Source organism: Cottoperca gobio, chromosome 5 (assembly GCF_900634415.1).
Source record: "Cottoperca gobio chromosome 5, fCotGob3.1, whole genome shotgun sequence".
In the NCBI taxonomy this organism is placed as follows: Eukaryota; Metazoa; Chordata; class Actinopteri; order Perciformes; family Bovichtidae; genus Cottoperca; species Cottoperca gobio.
This window is the reverse complement of record NC_041359.1, coordinates 13,446,419-13,466,579: the sequence shown is the minus strand read 5'-3', so window position 1 is coordinate 13,466,579 and position 20,161 is coordinate 13,446,419. Positions and strand designations below refer to the sequence as shown.

The 20,161-nt window shown below is 40.0% G+C and overlaps 2 protein-coding genes across 2 annotated transcripts in view; both read left to right on the top strand.

Moving 5' to 3' along the window:
* Nucleotides 1–2,124: 2,124 nt before the first annotated feature.
* Nucleotides 2,125–10,470, top strand: tamm41 (TAM41 mitochondrial translocator assembly and maintenance homolog). The gene is made up of 8 exons (XM_029431839.1): nt 2,125–2,508; nt 3,462–3,644; nt 4,051–4,143; nt 4,304–4,454; nt 5,202–5,347; nt 6,254–6,419; nt 8,975–9,037; nt 9,737–10,470. The coding sequence occupies exons 1-8, from the start codon at nt 2,371–2,373 to the stop codon at nt 9,826–9,828; spliced, it is 1,032 nt and encodes a 343-aa protein (XP_029287699.1). The 5' UTR covers nt 2,125–2,370; the 3' UTR covers nt 9,829–10,470.
* Nucleotides 10,471–12,047: 1,577 nt separating this feature from the next.
* vgll4b (vestigial-like family member 4b) overlaps nt 12,048–20,161 on the top strand; it is a 41,168-nt gene continuing 33,054 nt past the window's right edge. Inside the window, exons 1-2 of the mRNA XM_029431841.1 lie at nt 12,048–12,170; nt 13,707–13,780. Of these exons, the coding sequence (XP_029287701.1) occupies nt 13,717–13,780 (64 nt within the window). The 5' untranslated portion in view covers nt 12,048–12,170; nt 13,707–13,716. The remainder of the gene's footprint in view (nt 12,171–13,706; nt 13,781–20,161) is intronic.

Below are 20,161 nucleotides of genomic sequence, written 5' to 3'. Positions count from 1 at the left end.
CATACCGAAGTCGGAAGAATGGCTTCCCAACTCGGGAAAAGGGACCATCCGAGGAGCATGTGAATGCACCATTAGCCTTGGCGGAGGTATCTGCGCGAGTGCCATTCTAGTTTTATTATAATATGCCTGCTGAAATTCCTGTAAACTAAGAGACCGGCTGATATTTATGTGTCTTTGCCAAGACATACCATCCAAAAGCTGCTGACATCCAAATGAACTGTTCCTGAGGAGGCCACTCAAACTCAAGTAGAGGTACTGTAAACTGTAGCTCATGTGCCACTTTCAGACTAATTCATGGGATGGAAACATTGGCTAAATCACTTCAAAATCAGAAAATCAACGTGCACTAACATTGATTCAGTTTGATTAGTTCTAGTTTCAAAGAAAAAGTTACTTAAAGGCAACTTTCTCTTTCATTCCAGTCTCTACAGTTTTCACACTGGCCCACACAAACACAGTGAGGAAAGATTGAAGTGTGATGGGAGGATTCTCACGGTGTAAAGCAATCTATATTTATATATAAGCCTTTGTTCCCGTCTACTTGCTTGCAACCAGTTAGATGTTGCTTCACAAGTTTTACACAAGTAGATGAGCGGTAGACTCTGCATTAAAGTAACGGCCTGCAACTTTACTGTGTTGGTTGACTATCGCAGCCTTAATCAACCTTGTTTTAACCCGCTATATGCACCAAATGGCAGACACATAAAGTTAGTGACTACCTGGTGAACGTAGTCGCTAAAGAGTCAGATATATTTCCCTCGAGAGGGAAGAGCAAGAGCAGAGAGCGAACCAGAGCTAACAGAAGAGATAACATTGGACTGGAACTACGTTTGTTGAGTGGCCAGAAACACGACTCCAAATAAGTGCTAACTGTTTGCTAACACATTCCCCTGTATTAACTTAATAACACGATATGTCAATGGCACTAATTATGCTGCCCTCGAGGGTAAATAAATAAATAAGTCCGTTAACATAGCTTTACCTTCAACATGTTACTTTACAAAAACTACTGAACCTGCTGTTAAACTATAACCGAATAAGGACTATTTTACCTTGAAAATACATGACACAATGAATCATGTAAGGATGATAATATACTGTAGATTCACAACGTAATACAACAACACTAAATAGCTGGAGGCTGGCAGAAAGCATATATGGACTAAAGTACTCGTCTAGACACAAGCATTAATTCAACATTTACAGGATGTATTATAATGAACAAATTAAAAAAATATCTTTTTATTCCCACTGGTGCTACACTGTCCCATAATTAAGGCACTTTCAGTGAGTGAGCTTGTTAGTCAGGATTCAGTGACCTTATTTTCATGTGGCTGAAAAGATGGCTCACAGAAAATTACTAAGAAGATAATATTTGTCCATCTCTTGACAATCCCATTATGAGCTGAAGACATATCGCTGAATGTCATGAGTCTACATTCAATATTAATTCATTCAAATAAATGTGAGCATTTGGCCCATTAGTCTAGTGATTAATGCAGGGGAGAAGACTGATGATGGCCTCAGAAGCTTTTGGGCTTTTATGGCTGCACTAGTATTTTCACACAAATCTCACAGTCAATATTAATTTTACTTTCCCGGATGTGCTTGCTGTCTTTTGACGTCGTGATAATTAAATTACCAAATACTTATTATATACAAAATGTGTAATGCAATACAACATTTAAACACAGAAAATTAAAATATATCCGTGTGTAATTACATACTCTCACAATTATCATTTACTGCTGAAAGATAAATGCAATACAACAAAAGAGAAGGAAATAAACTTTAAATAAAGTAAAAAAAGACTGTGTAGTTGATGTGAATGTACACAACCATCCATAAATCAGCATTACCTCATTGCCACCTAACGTTAGCTAAACTTGGTCGAAAAACACCCTCTGCTGGCTAAATGTAGAGCTGTTATAATGTACAAGTAGTAAAAGTATGCACTGTGTTGCCTAGTATATGTTTCCCGACTGTATTAAATCATAGATGTGGCTACGTGCAAAATAACTTGCACATTAGTTGCTATTTTTGGCAGTTTAACGGCTCAGTTTGCTTACCTCCATCTCGGACTCAATTTCCCGTGAGCCTCCAGCCCGCGACGCACTTAGTGACGTCAATTTCAGTTGACTGTCAAATGCACAGCTGAACAAACTGACCCGATGAACGTATTTAAAAGATAAAACTCTCAATTCTGGTGCTACGCAGTGACTCCATTTGTGTTTAGTGACACCGAGCCTCTCAGTCTGAAATGTATCTCTTATTTTATGCGGCCGAAACTTCGTTTTACACTTTATTGAGTTGTTTCCGCTCATAAACCAGCTCGTGTTGTTGCTGGAAAGCTATCTTTGCTGGTTCAAAATGACTATTCCTGCTTTGAATAGCACCGGCGTGTTCTACAGACGGATTTTATCACAGTTTCCACAGGACATCAGTTTAGCTTTTGCCTATGGATCTGGCGTTTTCAAACAACACGGCACCAACCAAGGTCAAATGGACGTAAGTGACAGTGCAGTGAATTGTGCTCCTGACTCTGACTCAAACTCTGCTCATGAAATTAAACTTGCATTATAAGTATACTGTACAGTGTACACCATCGTTACATTACATTACAGTTCATTTAGCTGACGCTTTTGTCCAAAGTGACGTACAAAAAGTGCAAACAATTATGGAGATACAACTCCGAACAGCAAGAATCTTGTAAGTACAATAGCTTCAAATAGGTACAATCGTATAAGTGAACACTGTCTTCAAAGTGCAATATACAGAAACAGTAGAATACAAATTCAACTATTAGCTATAAATAAGCCAAACCAATCGTTACAGTGACATTGTTGCCTCTCTAGTCTTGCTTGAAATGTCAGACTAATGGTCCATTTACAAGGAAACACTTGTGGTGACTAAACTTAGATTTTATTCAGTGTCCAATGTTGCCTATCTTTTGCAGGTTTTAAGCCTCGCACACAAACAGTAAACATTGCACGTTTTTAGGAGTTGGGCTCAGTATTAGTATATTAAGTGGTAGACAATTTAGTTAAAGTCAATATCGCTATATTAATATGTATATTTTAAAGTAATGGCAATATTTGATAGTTTTTCTGATAAAAATACATTTTCAAATATATATCTTCCAATAATCTAACCTAAAAAAATGTTTTTTATGTGCCATGAGCTGTGCGCCACTGTTATGCATTACATAAGACAGAACTCTTCACACGTGTGTAACAATAAATCGTTTAATAACTTATTTTGTGATATTTCTTTATCTTCTTATTATTACAATTTGCTAAGTTTCACATTTGGACAGCAGAAAACAATGTGATCACATTGACAACTTCCATTGAAATCCAATTGTGACAAACAACAACATTGAATGTTAGAATTTGGAGCTGTATCCTAATTAATCGAACATTTCAATGTGATGCTATTGTGTTTACCATTGATACATACAGAAGAACATGCTAGACTTTGTGTTTGCGGTGGACGACCCAGTGACGTGGCACACCATGAATCTGCTGCAGAATCGAAAACACTACTCCATCCTCAAGCTGCTGGGGCCCAGGACGATCAGCTCCGTACAAAATGAACATGGGGCTTCGGTATACTACAACACACTGGTGCCTGTGGATGGGAGGGTAAATGACTTGTTTCTAGCATGTTTCTTCTACACCAACCACTTAATGTTTTGTAAAGAAGCTGTCCAGTTTTTCATTAAAATGTACTCCATGCGACAGGTTAAGGCAGATATTGAGTGTGTGTGTGTGGTGAACATTTTATTAAATAGGATTATGCTAAAATTTATAATTTTGGGAATCCATTATACCAACATTTTAACAACTTTTATATATTGTCAAAGCATGCCCAGAATAAATGTGCTGATGGATAGGACAACTAAACAAGTAGTAAATCATATAAACATTTAATTCAGTTAATCTCTGGCTCCTAAAACTTTATTTAAGCTTGTTTTATTGTTTTTTTGTCTGACTAGACTTTAATTTATTACGTACTTTAATGACCTTCTTCTTCTCCTCTTCTTCTCAGATAATCAAATATGGTGTGATTAGTACAGAGTCTCTCATAGATGACCTGATGCACTGGAAGACCCTGTATGTTGCTGGACGCCTTCACAAACCGGTCAGTATCATGATTCACTTTTTTGTATCAATCAGAAAAACTGAGAGAGTGTCCGACATGTTGCACATTTGACTACCTATTCAGTTAAATCCTCAGGTGTTGCTTAAATGTTTGCACATACATTTGCAGTGCATGCATGTTTTAATGTGTTTCCACGCAGGTGAAAATGCTGGTGGAGAATGAGAATGGAAAGCTCCGTGCTGCTCTGGTGGCCAACCTGAAGAGTGCTGTGACAGCCTCCTTCCTCATGCTGCCAGAGAGTTTCACTGAGGAGGACCTCTTCCTGCAGATAGCTGGTCTTTCTTATGCCGGTAACTAGCCTGCACAACGACACAAGCCAGACGAAGATTAAACGCATACACATTTGTAAGATGCATGCATAGTTGGACACAAGTTTACCAAATAAATTGTGTTAATTGATGAACGTTCTAGATTGTGATGATGTGATTGTAATGATTTCCCTTATTGTATTACACACACACGCATACAAATGCATACAAAAACATACACATGCTTACTTACTGAAAAGTCAATTATATCCAATGTTGCAGTTTTCTTCATAGTAACGCTCTGCCCTTTAAATAATAATGCAAGTACAGTGCGCTCAGCAGGGTTCTGAGTTAGTTGGCTGTTGTATGAATGGAAGTGATCAGACTGATGGTTATAGTGCCCACACTATACAACACATCTGGTTTATTTGTACAGTTGTGATGTGAAAATGAAGCAGATAAATAAATGTTGAACCACATAAATGTTTAGATGCTCAGAATGTGCCAACAAAGGGAGTGTTTACATGTAGGTTACAGAAGCAGAAGGCAGAGCTCGGAGGTCACTACCAGTTTTACACTTTTACACTGGAAACTGAACGCCAGAAGGAGTTTAATAACTCAGAATGTGTTCCTGCTATGGTACTATTTCTAGCTTTGCGTTCCTGCAACACCCTCTTAGGATCAATAAGAGCTCATTTTATCTCATCTTACTACAGTATGGAAGAGATTAAAAACTGTAAAGCAAGTATATTGCACTTAAGGGAAAACATTTTGTCTGTGCCTCTTCAGGGGATTTTAGAATGGTGATCGGAGAAGATAAATCCAAGGTGGCCAATATCGTCAAAGACCACATTCAGCACTTTCGGATTCTGTACAGCAACATCCTACGGGACTGCCCGCAAGTAGTCTACAAACCTCAACAAGGGAAACTGGAGGTAAAGCAACACACACACACACACACACACTCACACTCACACTCACACTCACACTCACACTCAAGTTTCATTATCTGTGGGCCAACGTGTGTCTCAAAACTTTTTGATTTTTAGAAAGTCTCACATAAAAACTGTGACAGCTTTATCCAAAAATGTATGGATTGCCATATCACATTGCCAAATTTATATTATATTTTATAATTAAAATATTATCTATGCCTCTTAGTGAAACGTACACATGTTTAAACTAACAGGAACACAGCTTTGACCTGAATTGCACAGCATTGGTACTTTAAATGTGTGTTACATGCCTTACCTACAGTATTAAAAAGTACAACATGGGAAATGTATGTGTTTATGTTTGCACATTGAATGGCATCTCAATGTTATTAGTGTAAAGTTTCATCTTCTTTTTATTATTATTAATAAATGTTGCCACTCCCTGTTATACCAAGGAAATCCTCCTCACACCACCCTGGAATAACAGGTTTAAGTAGTTAGGAGGGTTTTATGTGTGTAACACATTTTGCAGTGAACGGTGCTTTGGGGAATTGCACGCTGTGAGCCTTGCATATGGGAAATACACTTGTGCCCTTGTACGTCATTAGACAGTGTGGCAGAAGTCCCACATGCACGAACCAGTTTCCAGACTTTGTACAGCTCAAAGAAGTGTCCAAGTGGCCGTGTAAATGCATCAACTAAAATATCTTCATCAGTCATGCTCGTCGTTGCAAGGCTGTGATTGGTGTTTTTAAAAGTCAACTTAGTTTTATCCACTCCAATCATTCCTACTAAACATCATATTTGGATTATCACTCTCTTTATCGGTCTACATTTGTGTCTGACCACTCGCATGCGATCTGAGTTTGTGTCTCTGTTAATTTATTCCTGTCTTTGTGCCTGCAGGTTGACAAAAGCCCAGAAGGTCAGTTTATTCAGCTGATGGCATTGCCTCGGACCCTTCAGCAAAGGATCACAAAGCTGGTCGATCCTCCGGGGAAAAACCGAGACGTGGAGGAGATCCTGCTGCAGGTTGCTCAGGACCCAGACTGTGGAGCTGTCGTTCAACAAGGTTCGGATTAAAGAACAGGTTTAAGGATGTAGAGTAGAGGGACAGACAGGCAAGCAGAGTGGGAGAGATGGACAGGAAAGGTCGTTACTCTCGGCTGTTTAATTAAAATTCACTTAATGCGACAGATAAAGGCTGATGCTGTGTGCGGTGAATATTAAATAGGGTATAATTATGCTACAAATTAATAATGTTAGGAATCCATTATACCAACATATTAGCAAGGCGGATATATTGTCAAAGCATGCCCAGAATAAATGTGATGAAGGATAGGACAACTATACAAGTAGTAAATCAAATAAACACGTCATCCCTTGGCACCAAGGCCCTTCAGTCCCAAGATGCACCGTCACTCCTATCTTCATCAAAATCAGACTTGTAGTGTAGCAGAACGTGTTGTGTTTCATTTTCAAAGGTTAGGGTAATATCAATTGCTGGAACACATTCCTCCAAATGTATCCAAAATAATCCCAGTGCTGTCTGAGATGCCACATTTGAATAAAACAACATTGTACTTGTAACACCCTTGTTAGAATGATCAGTGTGTAGCTGTTTAATGACATGTTGAAGGAATTGATTCAGAGTTTGAGATGTTTGTGGATGGATGAAAAACAAGTAATCATAATTGATTCTTTTGTTGACTTTGTGTGATTTATATTGGCCTTTACCCATAAGTAGCATATCACACAATCATAATAATAATAATATAATAATAATATAATTTATATAGTGCTTTTCAAGACCTCAAAGCCGCTTTACAATAGTAGGGGAAGTGGGGGGGAGGGGTTAGGACGAGGGAAGAAGGAAAAAAAGGAAAAGGAAAAAAGAAAATATAATAATAATACTGGTTAATAGGGGGCTAGCAAATGATAGTTGAGAAGAGGTGCGTCTTGAGGCGGGACTGAAATATAGAGAGGGACTGAGAGTCACGGATGTCTTGGGGGAGGGAGTTCTAGAGCCTGGGTGCTGCCCTGGAGAAGGCTCTGTCTCCAAAGCTGCGCAGCTTGGATTTGGGGGGTGGAAAGGTAGACCAGGCTGAGGTGGATCTGAGGGACCGCAGGGAGTTGGTATGGTTAGATGAGGTCAGTGAGATAGGAGGGGGCTAGGTGGTGGAGGGCTTTGTAAGTGAGGACTAGGACTTTGTAGTTGATTCGGAGGGAGACAGGTAGCCAGTGGAGTTCTTTGAGGACTGAGGGTGATGTGGTGCCAAGATTTGGTGTGTGTGTGTGTGTGTGTGTGTGTGTGTGTGTGTGTGTGTGTGTGTGTGAGGAGTTGGGCGGCGGAGTTCTGGACCAGTTGGAGTCTGTTGATGGAGCTTACGGTGATGCCATATAGAAGTTTCAGTAGTCAAGGCGGGAGGAAATGAAGGCGTGAATCAGTCTTTCAGCTGCTGGGCGGGTGAGAGACGGTCTGATTTTTGCAATATTGCGAAGGTGAAAAAGGAAGTTTTGACTATATGGCGGATATGGGGCTCAAGGGAGAGGGTGGGGTCGAAGATCACGCCACGGTTGCGTGCCTGAGGGGAGGGGGAAACAGTGGTGCCGTCAATGGTGAGTGTCAGCTTAGAGGTTTTGCTGAGTGTGGATTTGGAGTTCGGTTTTGTTGCTGTTAAGTTTGAGAAGTTGTGTTGTATCCAGTTTTTTTATGGCTGTGAGACATGATTCGATGTGGGAGAGGGGTGGGTCATGGGGGGGATTTGGTGCGGAGGTAGATCGGAGTGTCGTCGGCATAGCAGTGGAAGTCCAGGTTGAAGTGGCGGAGTATCTGACTGAGGGGGAGGATGTAGATTGTGAAGAGGAGGGGGCCGAGTACTGAAACTTGGGGGACGCCTTGGGTGACTGGCGCTGTGGCACAGGAGTGGTTTGAGATTGGGCGGTCCAGGTGATGGTTGTGTCCAGGTGGAGAGTGGAGGAAAGCAGGCCAGAGAGATGGTGGAGATCGATGACATGTAGATCACGGAAGGTGATTTCTCTGAGGGGGCGGGGGTGGGGGAAGCAAATTGTAAATTGTATGAGTTTGTGGTCTGAGAGGGGAAAGGGGCATGGGTAGAGGTCGAGTACTAGGAGGTTTGTTGAGCAGACAAGGACGATGATGTGTCCTTTGTCGTGGGTGGGGAAGGTGACATGTTGGGTGATAGAAAAATTGTCCAGTAGAGTAGAGAATTCAGCTGAGAGTTTGCAGGTGGGGGAGTCCATGTGGATGTTAAGGTCACCAAGCAGTAACAGGCGTGGGGAGATGGATGAGGCTAGTCTGAGGAGTTCAGTAAAATCAGAGAGGAAGGAGGGATGAGGTTCAGGAAGCCGGTAAATGAGAATAACTGTCATTGAGGAGAGGGCTTTGAAGGCGAGGAACTCAAAGGATGGTACTGGGGAGAGGGTGAGTTCTGTGATCCGGAAGTTCTGATTGTAGATAACAGCAACGCCACCACCACGGCGGGAGAGGCGGGGTTTAGTGATGTAGTTATATCATATATAACTACTATCATATTTCAGAGTGATGAGATATTTGCTGTTGTATTATTGCATGTTTGAGCTTTTTTTTTTTTTGTTTCCCCTCAGGTATTTCATCTATTGTGAAATCCTCCTGTATAACACAGAGTCTCAAAGGCATTGCTACAGCTGGTAAGCACTCTGTTCTTCTTTGTTTGATATTTTGTGGAAAACACAACATTTTACTCGGTCAGGTTTTGACAGTAAAGACTGATTTGATGCTCCAGGTCCTTTTTTTATTTTTAAAGAAAGTTTGGGAAATACACTTGTTCACTTTCTTGCCTAGAAATGTATAATAAGATCGATACTGTCATGTCTGTATGCGAACGTTGGATCTTCAGCCACCAGCGGCTTAACTTAGCATAAAGACTGGAAACTGCTATCCTGGCTCTGTCCAAAGGAAACAAAAATAAAGCTCACCAATTAACATGTTATGTCACATTTGTTTAATTCCTAGAAAACGCTTGTACATGTAAAAATGACGATTCATTATTTTATGGGCTGTTTTAGGGTAAGGTATTGGAAGGTGGATTTTATTGCCGCTGGAGCCGGGCTTGCTCTTTCTCCAGTCTTTGTGCTAAGCTAACTGATTGCCGGCTGTAGCTTCGTATCTACTGTACAGATATGAGAGATGTTTCAACCTTCTCATCTAACTCTCAGCAAAACGGCCAATTTACTTATTTTCTGAAATGTTGTGTGTGTTTTGGACTAACAAGGCTTCTCTAACGTGCGTTCTTAAACCTTTGGCTGTGTAATAACAGTTTTAAATGTAGAAATAGTGATCTTCTGATTTGGTTGTTAATGTTTAGTGCACTGTGTATCTCCCCCCAGGTTTGTGGAAGACGGGGTCGTACAGCTCCAAGAAACTGATGAAGATGTGGAAGGGCTGGAGGAGGAAGCCGTCTGTGTCACAGATGTCCTGATCCTGTCTGTTACTGTTTACTCTATAAATGTTCAGCCAGACAATCGACGTCCATCCTTTGATTTCTTATTTTTTTTTTTTACCCTGACAAACTGAAAATGGAAGAATCACACACTCTCCTCTGGTTATATCACTGCATAGTCTCTATGAAGGGGATCACTGAGCAGGTGTGAGTCTGTGTTTGAATAGTGTACAACTTTATCGTGCAATTCAAAAAAAGTTGTTGGGAAAAAAAGGGTGACATTTCAAGAGCCTGACTGAATTATGGCTGACATTTAATGCTACTACAGATCAAACCTTTCTGCATGATGACCATTTTGAATTATGCGAGCGTTAGATCTGTGCAATTTCCATGTGGACGGCCAGATGACGGGCAGCTAAGAGATTGAAAAGATATTTCTGTGGGTTATTTTCATCTTTGTGCTGAGAGGGCTTTATTGAACTTTGAGTGTATTGTCTTCAGATGTGTGCTGGTGTTACATGTCACACACACTTCTCATCCCCCTCTCAACTCCAAAGGTCTCAAATCTTTCATTACTTCACGTTTTGAGAGCGTTTTTGATGTTTGTACCATATTTATAGTATTCATAAAATAAAAAATAGGATCACGTTTATTTTATGATTACCATCTGTTTACCTCTCTGCCACCTTTTTATTGTTATGAGTCGGTCATAATGACAACTGGAGGTATTTAATGCAGTCAGAAGTGAATTCACCGGTTACTTCCTGGTACCGTATCCACATTTTTATTTGCGTCATACTTGACAATGACTTTAGTTGTGGATACATGAATCATGAGGTGTCTCATATGATTTGTTGTGATCTCATCTTTTGCACTGGTCATATGCTGCATTTTTTATAGCCTCTTTGTACTTACGTGGACACTTTGCTGTCACACATGCCTTTCATTTGCAATTTAATTCAGGTCAACATTTGTGCAATCCACACGTAATCCAACCACAAACAACCACTATTAGCAATGGACAGTAACTACATACATTTACACTTCTCCTCCACTACAATTCAGAGAGAAACATTGTATTGTTTACTCTGCTACATTCATTGGACTGCTGTAGTTATTAGACTCTTTACAGTCTCTTTAAGATTTTATAAACAAGACACACCATTTTATAAAACATGACGTATTGGTGTTAGGGCTGTCACAATAACAGATTTTCACTACACGATTATCATGGCCAAAATAACTATATTATCGCAATATCTATAGAAAATGTATAAAAAATATAATGCTATCAGTCTAAATTCATCTTTAACTCTCATTTGGTTTTGGAGGAGGAGAAACATAATGATGTAGAAGGCACTGGATTATTTAGACAATATTATATGTGGACTATTAACATATTTCACTATCAATATTTTATTGAGTTATCGTCAATACTGGTTTATCGCAACACCCCTAATTGCTGGAGATTAAACCAATTTACAGAATAAAAAATAGCAAAAATGTACCTTTACTGGTACCAGCTACAACATAAAATGCTGCCGTGATGCATCACTAACAATCCACTTAAACACTGACAGGAGTCATTCTGCCTGCATTTTATATTATATATATATGTATATATCCAGTGGTGGAAGAAGTCATCATGCAGTCAAGATTTATATTATATATTTTACAAAACACTATAATGTAGTTAGTAAGTAGATTTAACTGTTTGTTCATATATTATAAGCACTTTGAAATCTAGTATAGTGTTATTACTAGTTCATTAAATGTTTATAATAAATGTTAAGTAGGGGACTTACTGTGTGTGGTTTAAGTGTAAACATTTATACAATATATTTAATATGAACCTAAGACAGGGACAGCAGACAGGGATTCAAACAAGCTGAGAGGTTAAGGGTTAACTGCCTTGCTCAAAGTTACTTATTAAGTAGCTGTTGAAGGAGGAAGCTGTCCTTAATCAGCTACTAAATGTTTCACAAGCCCAGACTCTGAGGAGTAAACACAGTTACAGCAGCGTAACCTTCAGAGGACGTGATGCAATGCCTCATTAACATAATATATGCTGATATCATCGCTGCAGTCCTCCACCAATCAGCGCGCTTCACTTTCACCACCTGCTAGGAACTGAATTCCATCATTCCAGGCATTCCTGCCCTGCTCCCTCCTCCTCCTCCTCCTCCTCCTCTTCCTCGTTTAGCCTACAACCAAGTTTGTCCCGACAGCTCCGCTACTATTGTCTTCACTCGTACTGCCCCGTCTAACCGCCGCTTATGTTTTGTGTCTCTGTGGGATCTATATCTTGTTTTTGTTTTGTGTTTTGTTTTGCTGTGTGGATACTATCATACTGGAAGATACCAAAGTGGCGCTTGAAGGAGGTATGTGCTGCTAAACATGAAGTCTTACTGCCTTGTTTCTGGGTTTGTAGGATGATAGTGCGCTCTTTTCTGAGTCCTACGCTACAAATTCAGTCGGTTTTTTTTGGGCGAAATATTCAGCGCGTAAATGAAGAAAAGCGTTGTAAACACAGAGCTGAAATCATATCCGCATCGTTTTACGAAGGTTTAAATTTAATTCCCGAACTTTCTCATGTCAAGAAACCTCCTTTAGCCACATGCTTTCCTCCAAGGATCTGGGGACATTTAGTTGTGTCTCTGTTATACTGTGAGTGTAGTGGAGAAGAATGAAAGTAAATCATGTCGCGATATGTTGCTTTATTTTGAAGGGATATCTCTTGAGTAAGCACTGAGTCAGGCTGATATAAATACAGCACTGGTGGGAATAAAAGTGGACGCACTTGCTGCTAATAATAATCGCTTTCATTTTTGCCCGAGTCATGATCGTGTGAAAGGTTTGTCTCGTTTCTTCACACGCACCACGTAAACAGTGCTGTTTCGTGACGAGGTGCAGGACAACACACTTGACATGTTTGCAGTTTAGTCTGAATGTGCAGGAATGGTTTGTAATGATAATCATTCTCAAAACGCTGTTTTCCTGGAGAAATGAGGGAAAGGTATCCCAGGAATGCAGAAAGAGGGAAGAGAAGCGCGCTGAAGCGTTTTTCTCCACAAATACCTCTCATAGCAACACTGGAGGACTAAAACCCCCAACACTGCTAAAAACCATTTATTTTGGAAAGACAGAGTCCAAACATCACACAAAAGTCTTAATTAATCCAACCACCTATATAATAACAACAAGTAGCCCATCATACCCTTTTTAAAAGGAACATTACTACATTTTTAAATACTACAATACAAGTAAAAGTCTTGCACTCAAACTTAAGTAAAAGTTAATAATTGTCAAAGTGTAATAGGTTTTAAAAGTGATCCTACCAGACTCATATTATATGCTTATAAGCGAGTAATTGTTTATCAACAGAGAACTAATAAGCAACTATTTTGATAATTGTTTAATTAAGAAAATGATGATTATGACATTTTATTAATCAAACAATTAATTGACTGAGAACATTTTCAGCAGATTAATCAGGGGAAATGATTGTTAGTTCCAGTCCTACTGTTATAATAACCTAATCAGGGAAGACTGTGTTCTGCTTTGGCAAAAGTTGATGTTCAGCTGCTTGTGTTAGGACATTAAACACTGAGAGGTTTAGCATATTTTATCAAATGGTTTTGTAGAAAAACCTTTTATTTTTTCAAACTATGCTACTAAAAATAGCTTCATTTTGGTGTCTGTACCAACACTCGTGTATCGTGTTGATTCGGGTGTTAAAATGTGTTTCAAATGTTACAGCTTTATAGCAATAACAGTGATTTACTTTGTGATTGTGGTGACAGACCTGTAGCGCTCTTAATGACTGACATCTGTCAGATATGAACTTAGTTTTAAATGTTATATAGAGATGAAAGCCAAACATGTTCAGCACAGTGCCTTCTCCCTCTGTCCCACAGGCATCCAAGCATGGAGACACCACTGGATGTTCTGTCAAGAGCAGCTTCATTTGTTCATGCAAATGAAGAGGAGAGTAAGTTCATCAGTTTTATTCGTTCCTCTTGTGTGTTTGTGTGTCAGTAGTTTTGCTCCCACTCTTTCTGTCTCGCTGTTAAAAAGGTACCCTGTGGACGAATGATTTGTACGAGTAGAGTCACGTTGCATATCGATAAAGTGCAACATTATGTTCACCCATCAGCCTCGGCCCTGTTTTCTGCCATAAGACAAAAGGCGTCTTTGTGCTGTGCAAAGTTTGCAGATACACATTCAAATAAGACCAACTGCCCTCAACTGCCATCAGCACTGCTCTTTACCTCAGCTGCTTGCTTGTGTTAACCTGCTTTCACTGGAACCAGGTGGATCTCAGTATCTGCCTCCACCTTCATTTCAGTGTCTTTCTGTCTCTAACTTTGTGTCTGTGTCGCTGTCTTGTCGATCCCTCTCCATCTTCTTACATTCTCTTCTCAGTCTCCTTGCTTCTGTCTTCTTCTGTCTTTTTCATTTCTCCTCTTCTAATCATGTCTGAGGACTTCTGGCTCTGCTGGAAAAAAAATTCCTTCCGAGATTAAGGAGAAATGGCCAACCCTTATCAGCAGGCCTCTCCACTGCCAGCAGAGTGAAACCTATGAGTTCCCTTAACATTCAGTGGATACCACTGATAATTGATCTGCACTGTTTGGAGCTGGAAATTGAGTTTGTTTTATAGTAATCTCTTCGACAGATTGTATATTGTTATTTAATTGTTGCTCTCTGGCTGTGCAGCACTTAAAGGTTCAATGTGTAAGATATGCCAACATTTTAACTTAAAACATTAAAACAATAAACTCATTATCAACAGAATGTGAAGAGGTAACAGTCAAAGACTTCTACATATGTATTGTTTTGCAGAGATATCTACTGAAATTAGCAAGCTAACTGACTAGTTCCACCCCGTCCAGTCGAAAATGGCGTAGCTTCAGTTAGCAGTTAGCTTGAGCTAACAGGACCGGAGAACTGCAAACTCCCTGATGCAGCCGTTACACATTTCCACCATCCCGCTGTGACTGCAGGGCTGGAGCTTGTTCTGGCTGAGCTCGAGTCTCTTCGGCTGCTGACTGAGGCTCCGTCTGACGGAGGCCGCTGTCGAGTGCCGGCTCGGCCGACCTCTCTCCTCCCCCGACGGGCTGCTCTTCTGGCTGCGCCGCCCCCGGGAAGACAAGGCAAATATGCGGGTCGTTTTCTAGTTTCTGGCATTTTGGATTTGGATTTAGTCCAATAAACAAACCTAGCGTTACACGGACTACAGCCTCCGGCTAACATCAGTGCCCAGTAAACACAGAGGGATCAGTTCCACGTGAAGATTATATGACAGCTGTGTTTTTTTGACCGGCTCTCAGAGTTTCAGCAGTTTGGTTGAATTTTGGTATTCTTGCCCTGCTGACTGACTGACAGGCCTCACACAGGAGTAGATGTAATACACAATATAAAGAATAAATTAGAATACAATAAATATGCCAAATTACTTCATTCAACTAAAATATAAACATTAGAGATTGTCCTGGCCCTATTTCTTTGGAGCAGGTGGCTCGGAATTACACATTGAAACCTTTAATCCTAATTTACTATTGTAGAGGAAGCTCAAGAAGGTTTGTGATTTATTTTTTCATGAATTTCTTTGTGATGTGAAGGAATTTAAAACTCCTTAAGCATCAGGGAGCATGATTTGAGTTTTTAAAGGAAAGTCAATTAATGTACTGATCTCCATTAAGATAAATGAATATTATAATTTTGTAGACGTGCATGCTAGCTATGGTTACAACCATTTAATCCAGTTCTTCAAATTATTTAAAGTCTTTTTAGAGTTGCATGATAATTGTTTAACTTGTAATTTTCAATATATGTATAATACACACATATGCACAGAAACGTTTTTGTTAATTTCTTGTGTTCATTGGTGTATTATTGAGAGAATATTTAGAAAGAGATCCAGCTGTAACTTCCCTCATGTTACCGGTTTGTTCCCATAATGCCTCGGCTTAAATGAGCTGAATATCAGCTTCCTTGTACTCCTGAGTGAAATGGCATAGTCGCTCCCCTCCTCCTCTGCTCCCTCGCTCCCCTGCAGTGTTATTGTTTTTTCCTCTGCGCTGATGTCACTTTTTGTTGTGGGTCTTGCATGGCCTCTTTGTCCAAAGACAATGCCCTCGACCTGTTTCCACAGTAGTGCAGGAGAAATGGGTGATCCAGCCAACCTACGACCAGCTAGTTTGCCAAACTAGCAACCAGGCCAACAGGCAGTTAGGTCAATAACCTCTGCCTACCTGTTTGCATTTATGACAAGCCTTTTGTAATGCCTGTGCAGCACATGATACCAGAGCACAGAGCAGGGAGAGGCTCGGGCCTGCCTTCACAACAACACTCAAGGAACAAGGAACAAGGAAGACCGAGTGAGGCTTGTCAGGGCCAGTGCTGCAGTTCACAACATCTAGAGTTTGAAATGAAAAGCATTGTTCAATTTGTTTAAAACACACTCCTGCAGACAGCCCATCGTTGTTCGAAATGAGTTTCTGAGAAAATTACACATATGCTGTCTTGAGGGAAATGGAATTACAGTTCATGAATAATGTATTGATGCACCGAGGTCATTCTGCTTGGCTTCAAAGTGGAAAATATTCTTCAGTAATATAACAAAATACAGTTGTTGGCCCTGGCCTGGATTAATTAAAGTGCTTATTTTGAAAAGAAGCTTATTATTATTATTATTATTATTATTATTACCATATACTTTAGCAGGAAGCAGCAGTGTGGGCTTTGCAGACTTCTGGACCAGGCTTCCCTACTTTATTCTGGGGGCTGTATGCAGCCTAAAAGTAAGACCTGCAGGCAAGCATCAGGGCTGAAGTCTCCTCATTGTTCAGGTAAATAAATAATATAATTACTTATGTATTTTTATTTACTATTTAATATTCTCTTAATAAGACTATAATCAGTCATTCAGATAAGGCAGTAAAGGACAGTGTTCTCTGTAATAAATATACAATATTATGTTGGTATCAGTTCCCTATCAACAAAACTAAACATGAGTGTAGGGTTTTTTTTATTTTGTGTTTTTATACCATTGTTGGAAAAGAGTGACAAAAATGTCATCATTTTGTTATTTTATAGATTGACATGAATTTATACAAAGAAGTTAAGTCCCCTTCACTTCTGAAACCAAACTAACCACTAACTGCCATCTCACACACACGCGCACACACACACGCACACACACACTGCTGTCTGTGAGCTTGAACTCCCACCTTCCTGTCTGTGAACAACACTAATTACAGGTCTTAAGTCAAAAAGTCCTGACTTTGAACACAGTAATTACTCACAAACTAAAAAAGCAGTGAAGTAATTTGTGTCTTTATATTTAATGGTGAATGCAGGGAAATGCTTAATACTTGCCATCACCCCTCCATAGCAATTTTGGTGGCTGCTTGGAATATCTTACATTGCGCTCCACCCTTCCTGGAAGCAAACCTGTATTTGAGATCAACCTTTTAAACAGAGTAAACTGGGCTCTGAGTTTGCTAGAATATAGCAGTTTTTAGAGTCATTTCTTTGGTTTAGTGAAGTCGGAGACATCAGCATGCCCTGACTATGCTCGTTGGGTCTTGGATGTTAGATCAAAAACAGTCTTTCCAAATGGGGCTGGTGGTTTAGGGCCCGACTACAGATGGAATATGGACCTTTTGTGTCCGAAGGAACCACAGCAAAAGAAGAACTTGTGCCAAGAGAAGGAGGTTGGCTGGGTTTCTGTACAGTGCCCTCTGCTCTACTTCTGCACACGCAGAGATACACATGCCGTCCTCTGAAATCCTGCTTGTTTGTTTGGAGAAAACACACACACACTTTTGCAGAATCCCCCCTTCATTGTTATAGTTTCCATGGTTTGTTCAAACACCCCCAGTCTTTTCCTTGCTCTTGGTGAAGGGAAGCAGTCCATTAAAACGGACTCTTTTACAATCTTCTGTCTCATTCTTGCGTGGAATAACACTTTAAGTGCGTATTATATACTGTATATTGTGGACAACAGAAGGAACATCTTACAGTATAATACATTCTGATTCAACAACATCACAAATTGCACCTGCAAAAATCCACCTTGAGCTGATTCAACATCGGTCTCACTAAGACGAAACATTCTGTGCTAAATGGCCAAATTCATTCCAAGGCCGTATTGTTTGTGTGATTATTTTGCCGGTTGTTCCTGTTATTTTGTCCATCTCCAGTATAAATATCCAGTCTTAAGTGGGTGGAAGTAAATCTGGTAATCGCTTATTGGTAAATATTTGATCCTCACTGGCTAAATTTGCTCAACACTGATTTGAAATGTAGTTAAGCTGTGGACAGTTGGGTAATCCAATGTAAAATGTATTCAAACATTAACATGGTGTTTCTTAGCTCAAAGTGAGACAGAAGTGGTACCTTTTTACCTTAAAAAAATAATAATCCATTCATGCTAGCAGTATGGCTCTGGGGATGGCAATGTTGGTCTGTCGGTTGGTTAACCACTTTGGTCCACAACTGGAATATCGCAACGACTATTTGATGGATTACCATGATTTGTGCAGACATTCATGATCGCCAGAGGATGATATTTTGTCCAATAATTAGTTTTTTGGCCTAATAGCAGCAAAAGTAATGGCATTATTAGTTTTGCAGCCATAGAATATCAGCATCAACTGTACTTTATGGCAATAGCTCAATCTGTAGGGACTTGGGAACCACAGGGTCAGAGGTTGGACCCAGTGTGGAGTGTACCTCCTGGGACTGCCGAGGTCGGATCCCCACACTGCTCTCCGGGCGCTGATACTCACTGCTCCTAATACTAGGATGGGTTAAATACAGAGTCTAATTGTAACTGTGTGTGCTAAGCTGTGCTGTGTACACGTGTGTGACCATTAAAAGAGGTTTCAAAATCTTCAATTTCCATTTCCACTTCCACATTGTGTGTAGTGGTAATTAGCTAATGCTAGCATGCTAACACGCTATACTTACACGCCTGCTTATTATCAGTCAGTGTGTTAGCATTCTCATTGTGAGTACGTTAGCAATGCTGACGTTAGCATTCAGCTCAAAGCACTGTTGTGCCTAAGTACAGCCTTTCAGAGCAGCACATCTGTACTGTTCGTCTTGTTTAATTAGGGACCTACATTTAAGCAGATTCACTAAGCTCTTACTCTGCTTATTGGGAGTCAGGTCATGTCTACTTGCACAGCACATTTCAATTTCATACACAGGTAAAACCGATGTGCTTTACATTAAAACGTTAAACACATGGGATATAAAAAGTAAGCAGTCTGTTATACAAAGTTGATCTGAATTTGATCCTTTCATCTACATTTGTTGGGTACTAAGGGCCTACTTAGGCCAAAATGTGCACAGCATTGTATTCTTTGTGTTTAAACATTTTATGTTAATTGAATACATTTGATGAAATCTGATTATGACATCAGGCAGGCAGGAAAACTGTAATTCAATCTGCTCAATGTGATCCAGTACAGCAGGTCCACACTCAGGTGGACCAGACTGGCAGCTTTATCCTGTTGTATGTCCTCACTTAAAATGGTATATGAATAACTGACTACAAGCTTGGTTAATCAGACATTTTTAAAGTGTTTAAGGGTGGCGTGAGTCGGCAGTCAAGACTAGTTAGAGCTTGTTGATGCTCAGTGGTGTATAGTCGGATCAACACTGAAAGTGTAATTGGAGATCTTGTATCATGGCACTTTGTCAAAACCTTGCTGGAGGCAAGCAGTATTCTCAGTGGGAGGTAATTTGATCGAGGACTCATGCTCATGGGTGTGATGGGTTGGGTTTATGGGTGTGTGTGGAGCTTTTTTCAGCAAGGAGTGGGTTTGCCCTGCAGCCTGTCCACGTTTCTGACTGATATCTCTGAGTGCTTCATGTGTAACATGACTCAGGTGTTAAGCAACTAGACATAATAGTGTAAGCATCCAGATGGTGAGCAGCACACACCCATCTCTGTAACTTATCATCTTCCCTGCAGGTCTTGTTAAGGTGTTTTGAAGTTAAGCGAGTTAAACTTTAACACATGATGTAGTCTTTGGATGTTTTAGTAACCCGGCTAGTCACAACAAAAACAAGGTGATGCAATTTAGGAAACCAATTACCTCTTTTTGCAGGATCGCTAAAATCAATGTAAGCAGTGTGAGTGTGTCTTCTTAGCCATTTGTTTAACAGTGTTATTATAGGAATAGTTTGATAGCTCCTGGAGTTTCTGCTGGTTGGTTGGCAAAATCACGATGACAACAAGACAAGGGGAAGCCCCCCTGTAAAACTCGACCTTGTCGTTTGCATACTTCTCTAATGGCACTAATGATGCAGGAGGAAACTTCTGCAGCTCCATATCTTACTTAATAAATATAAT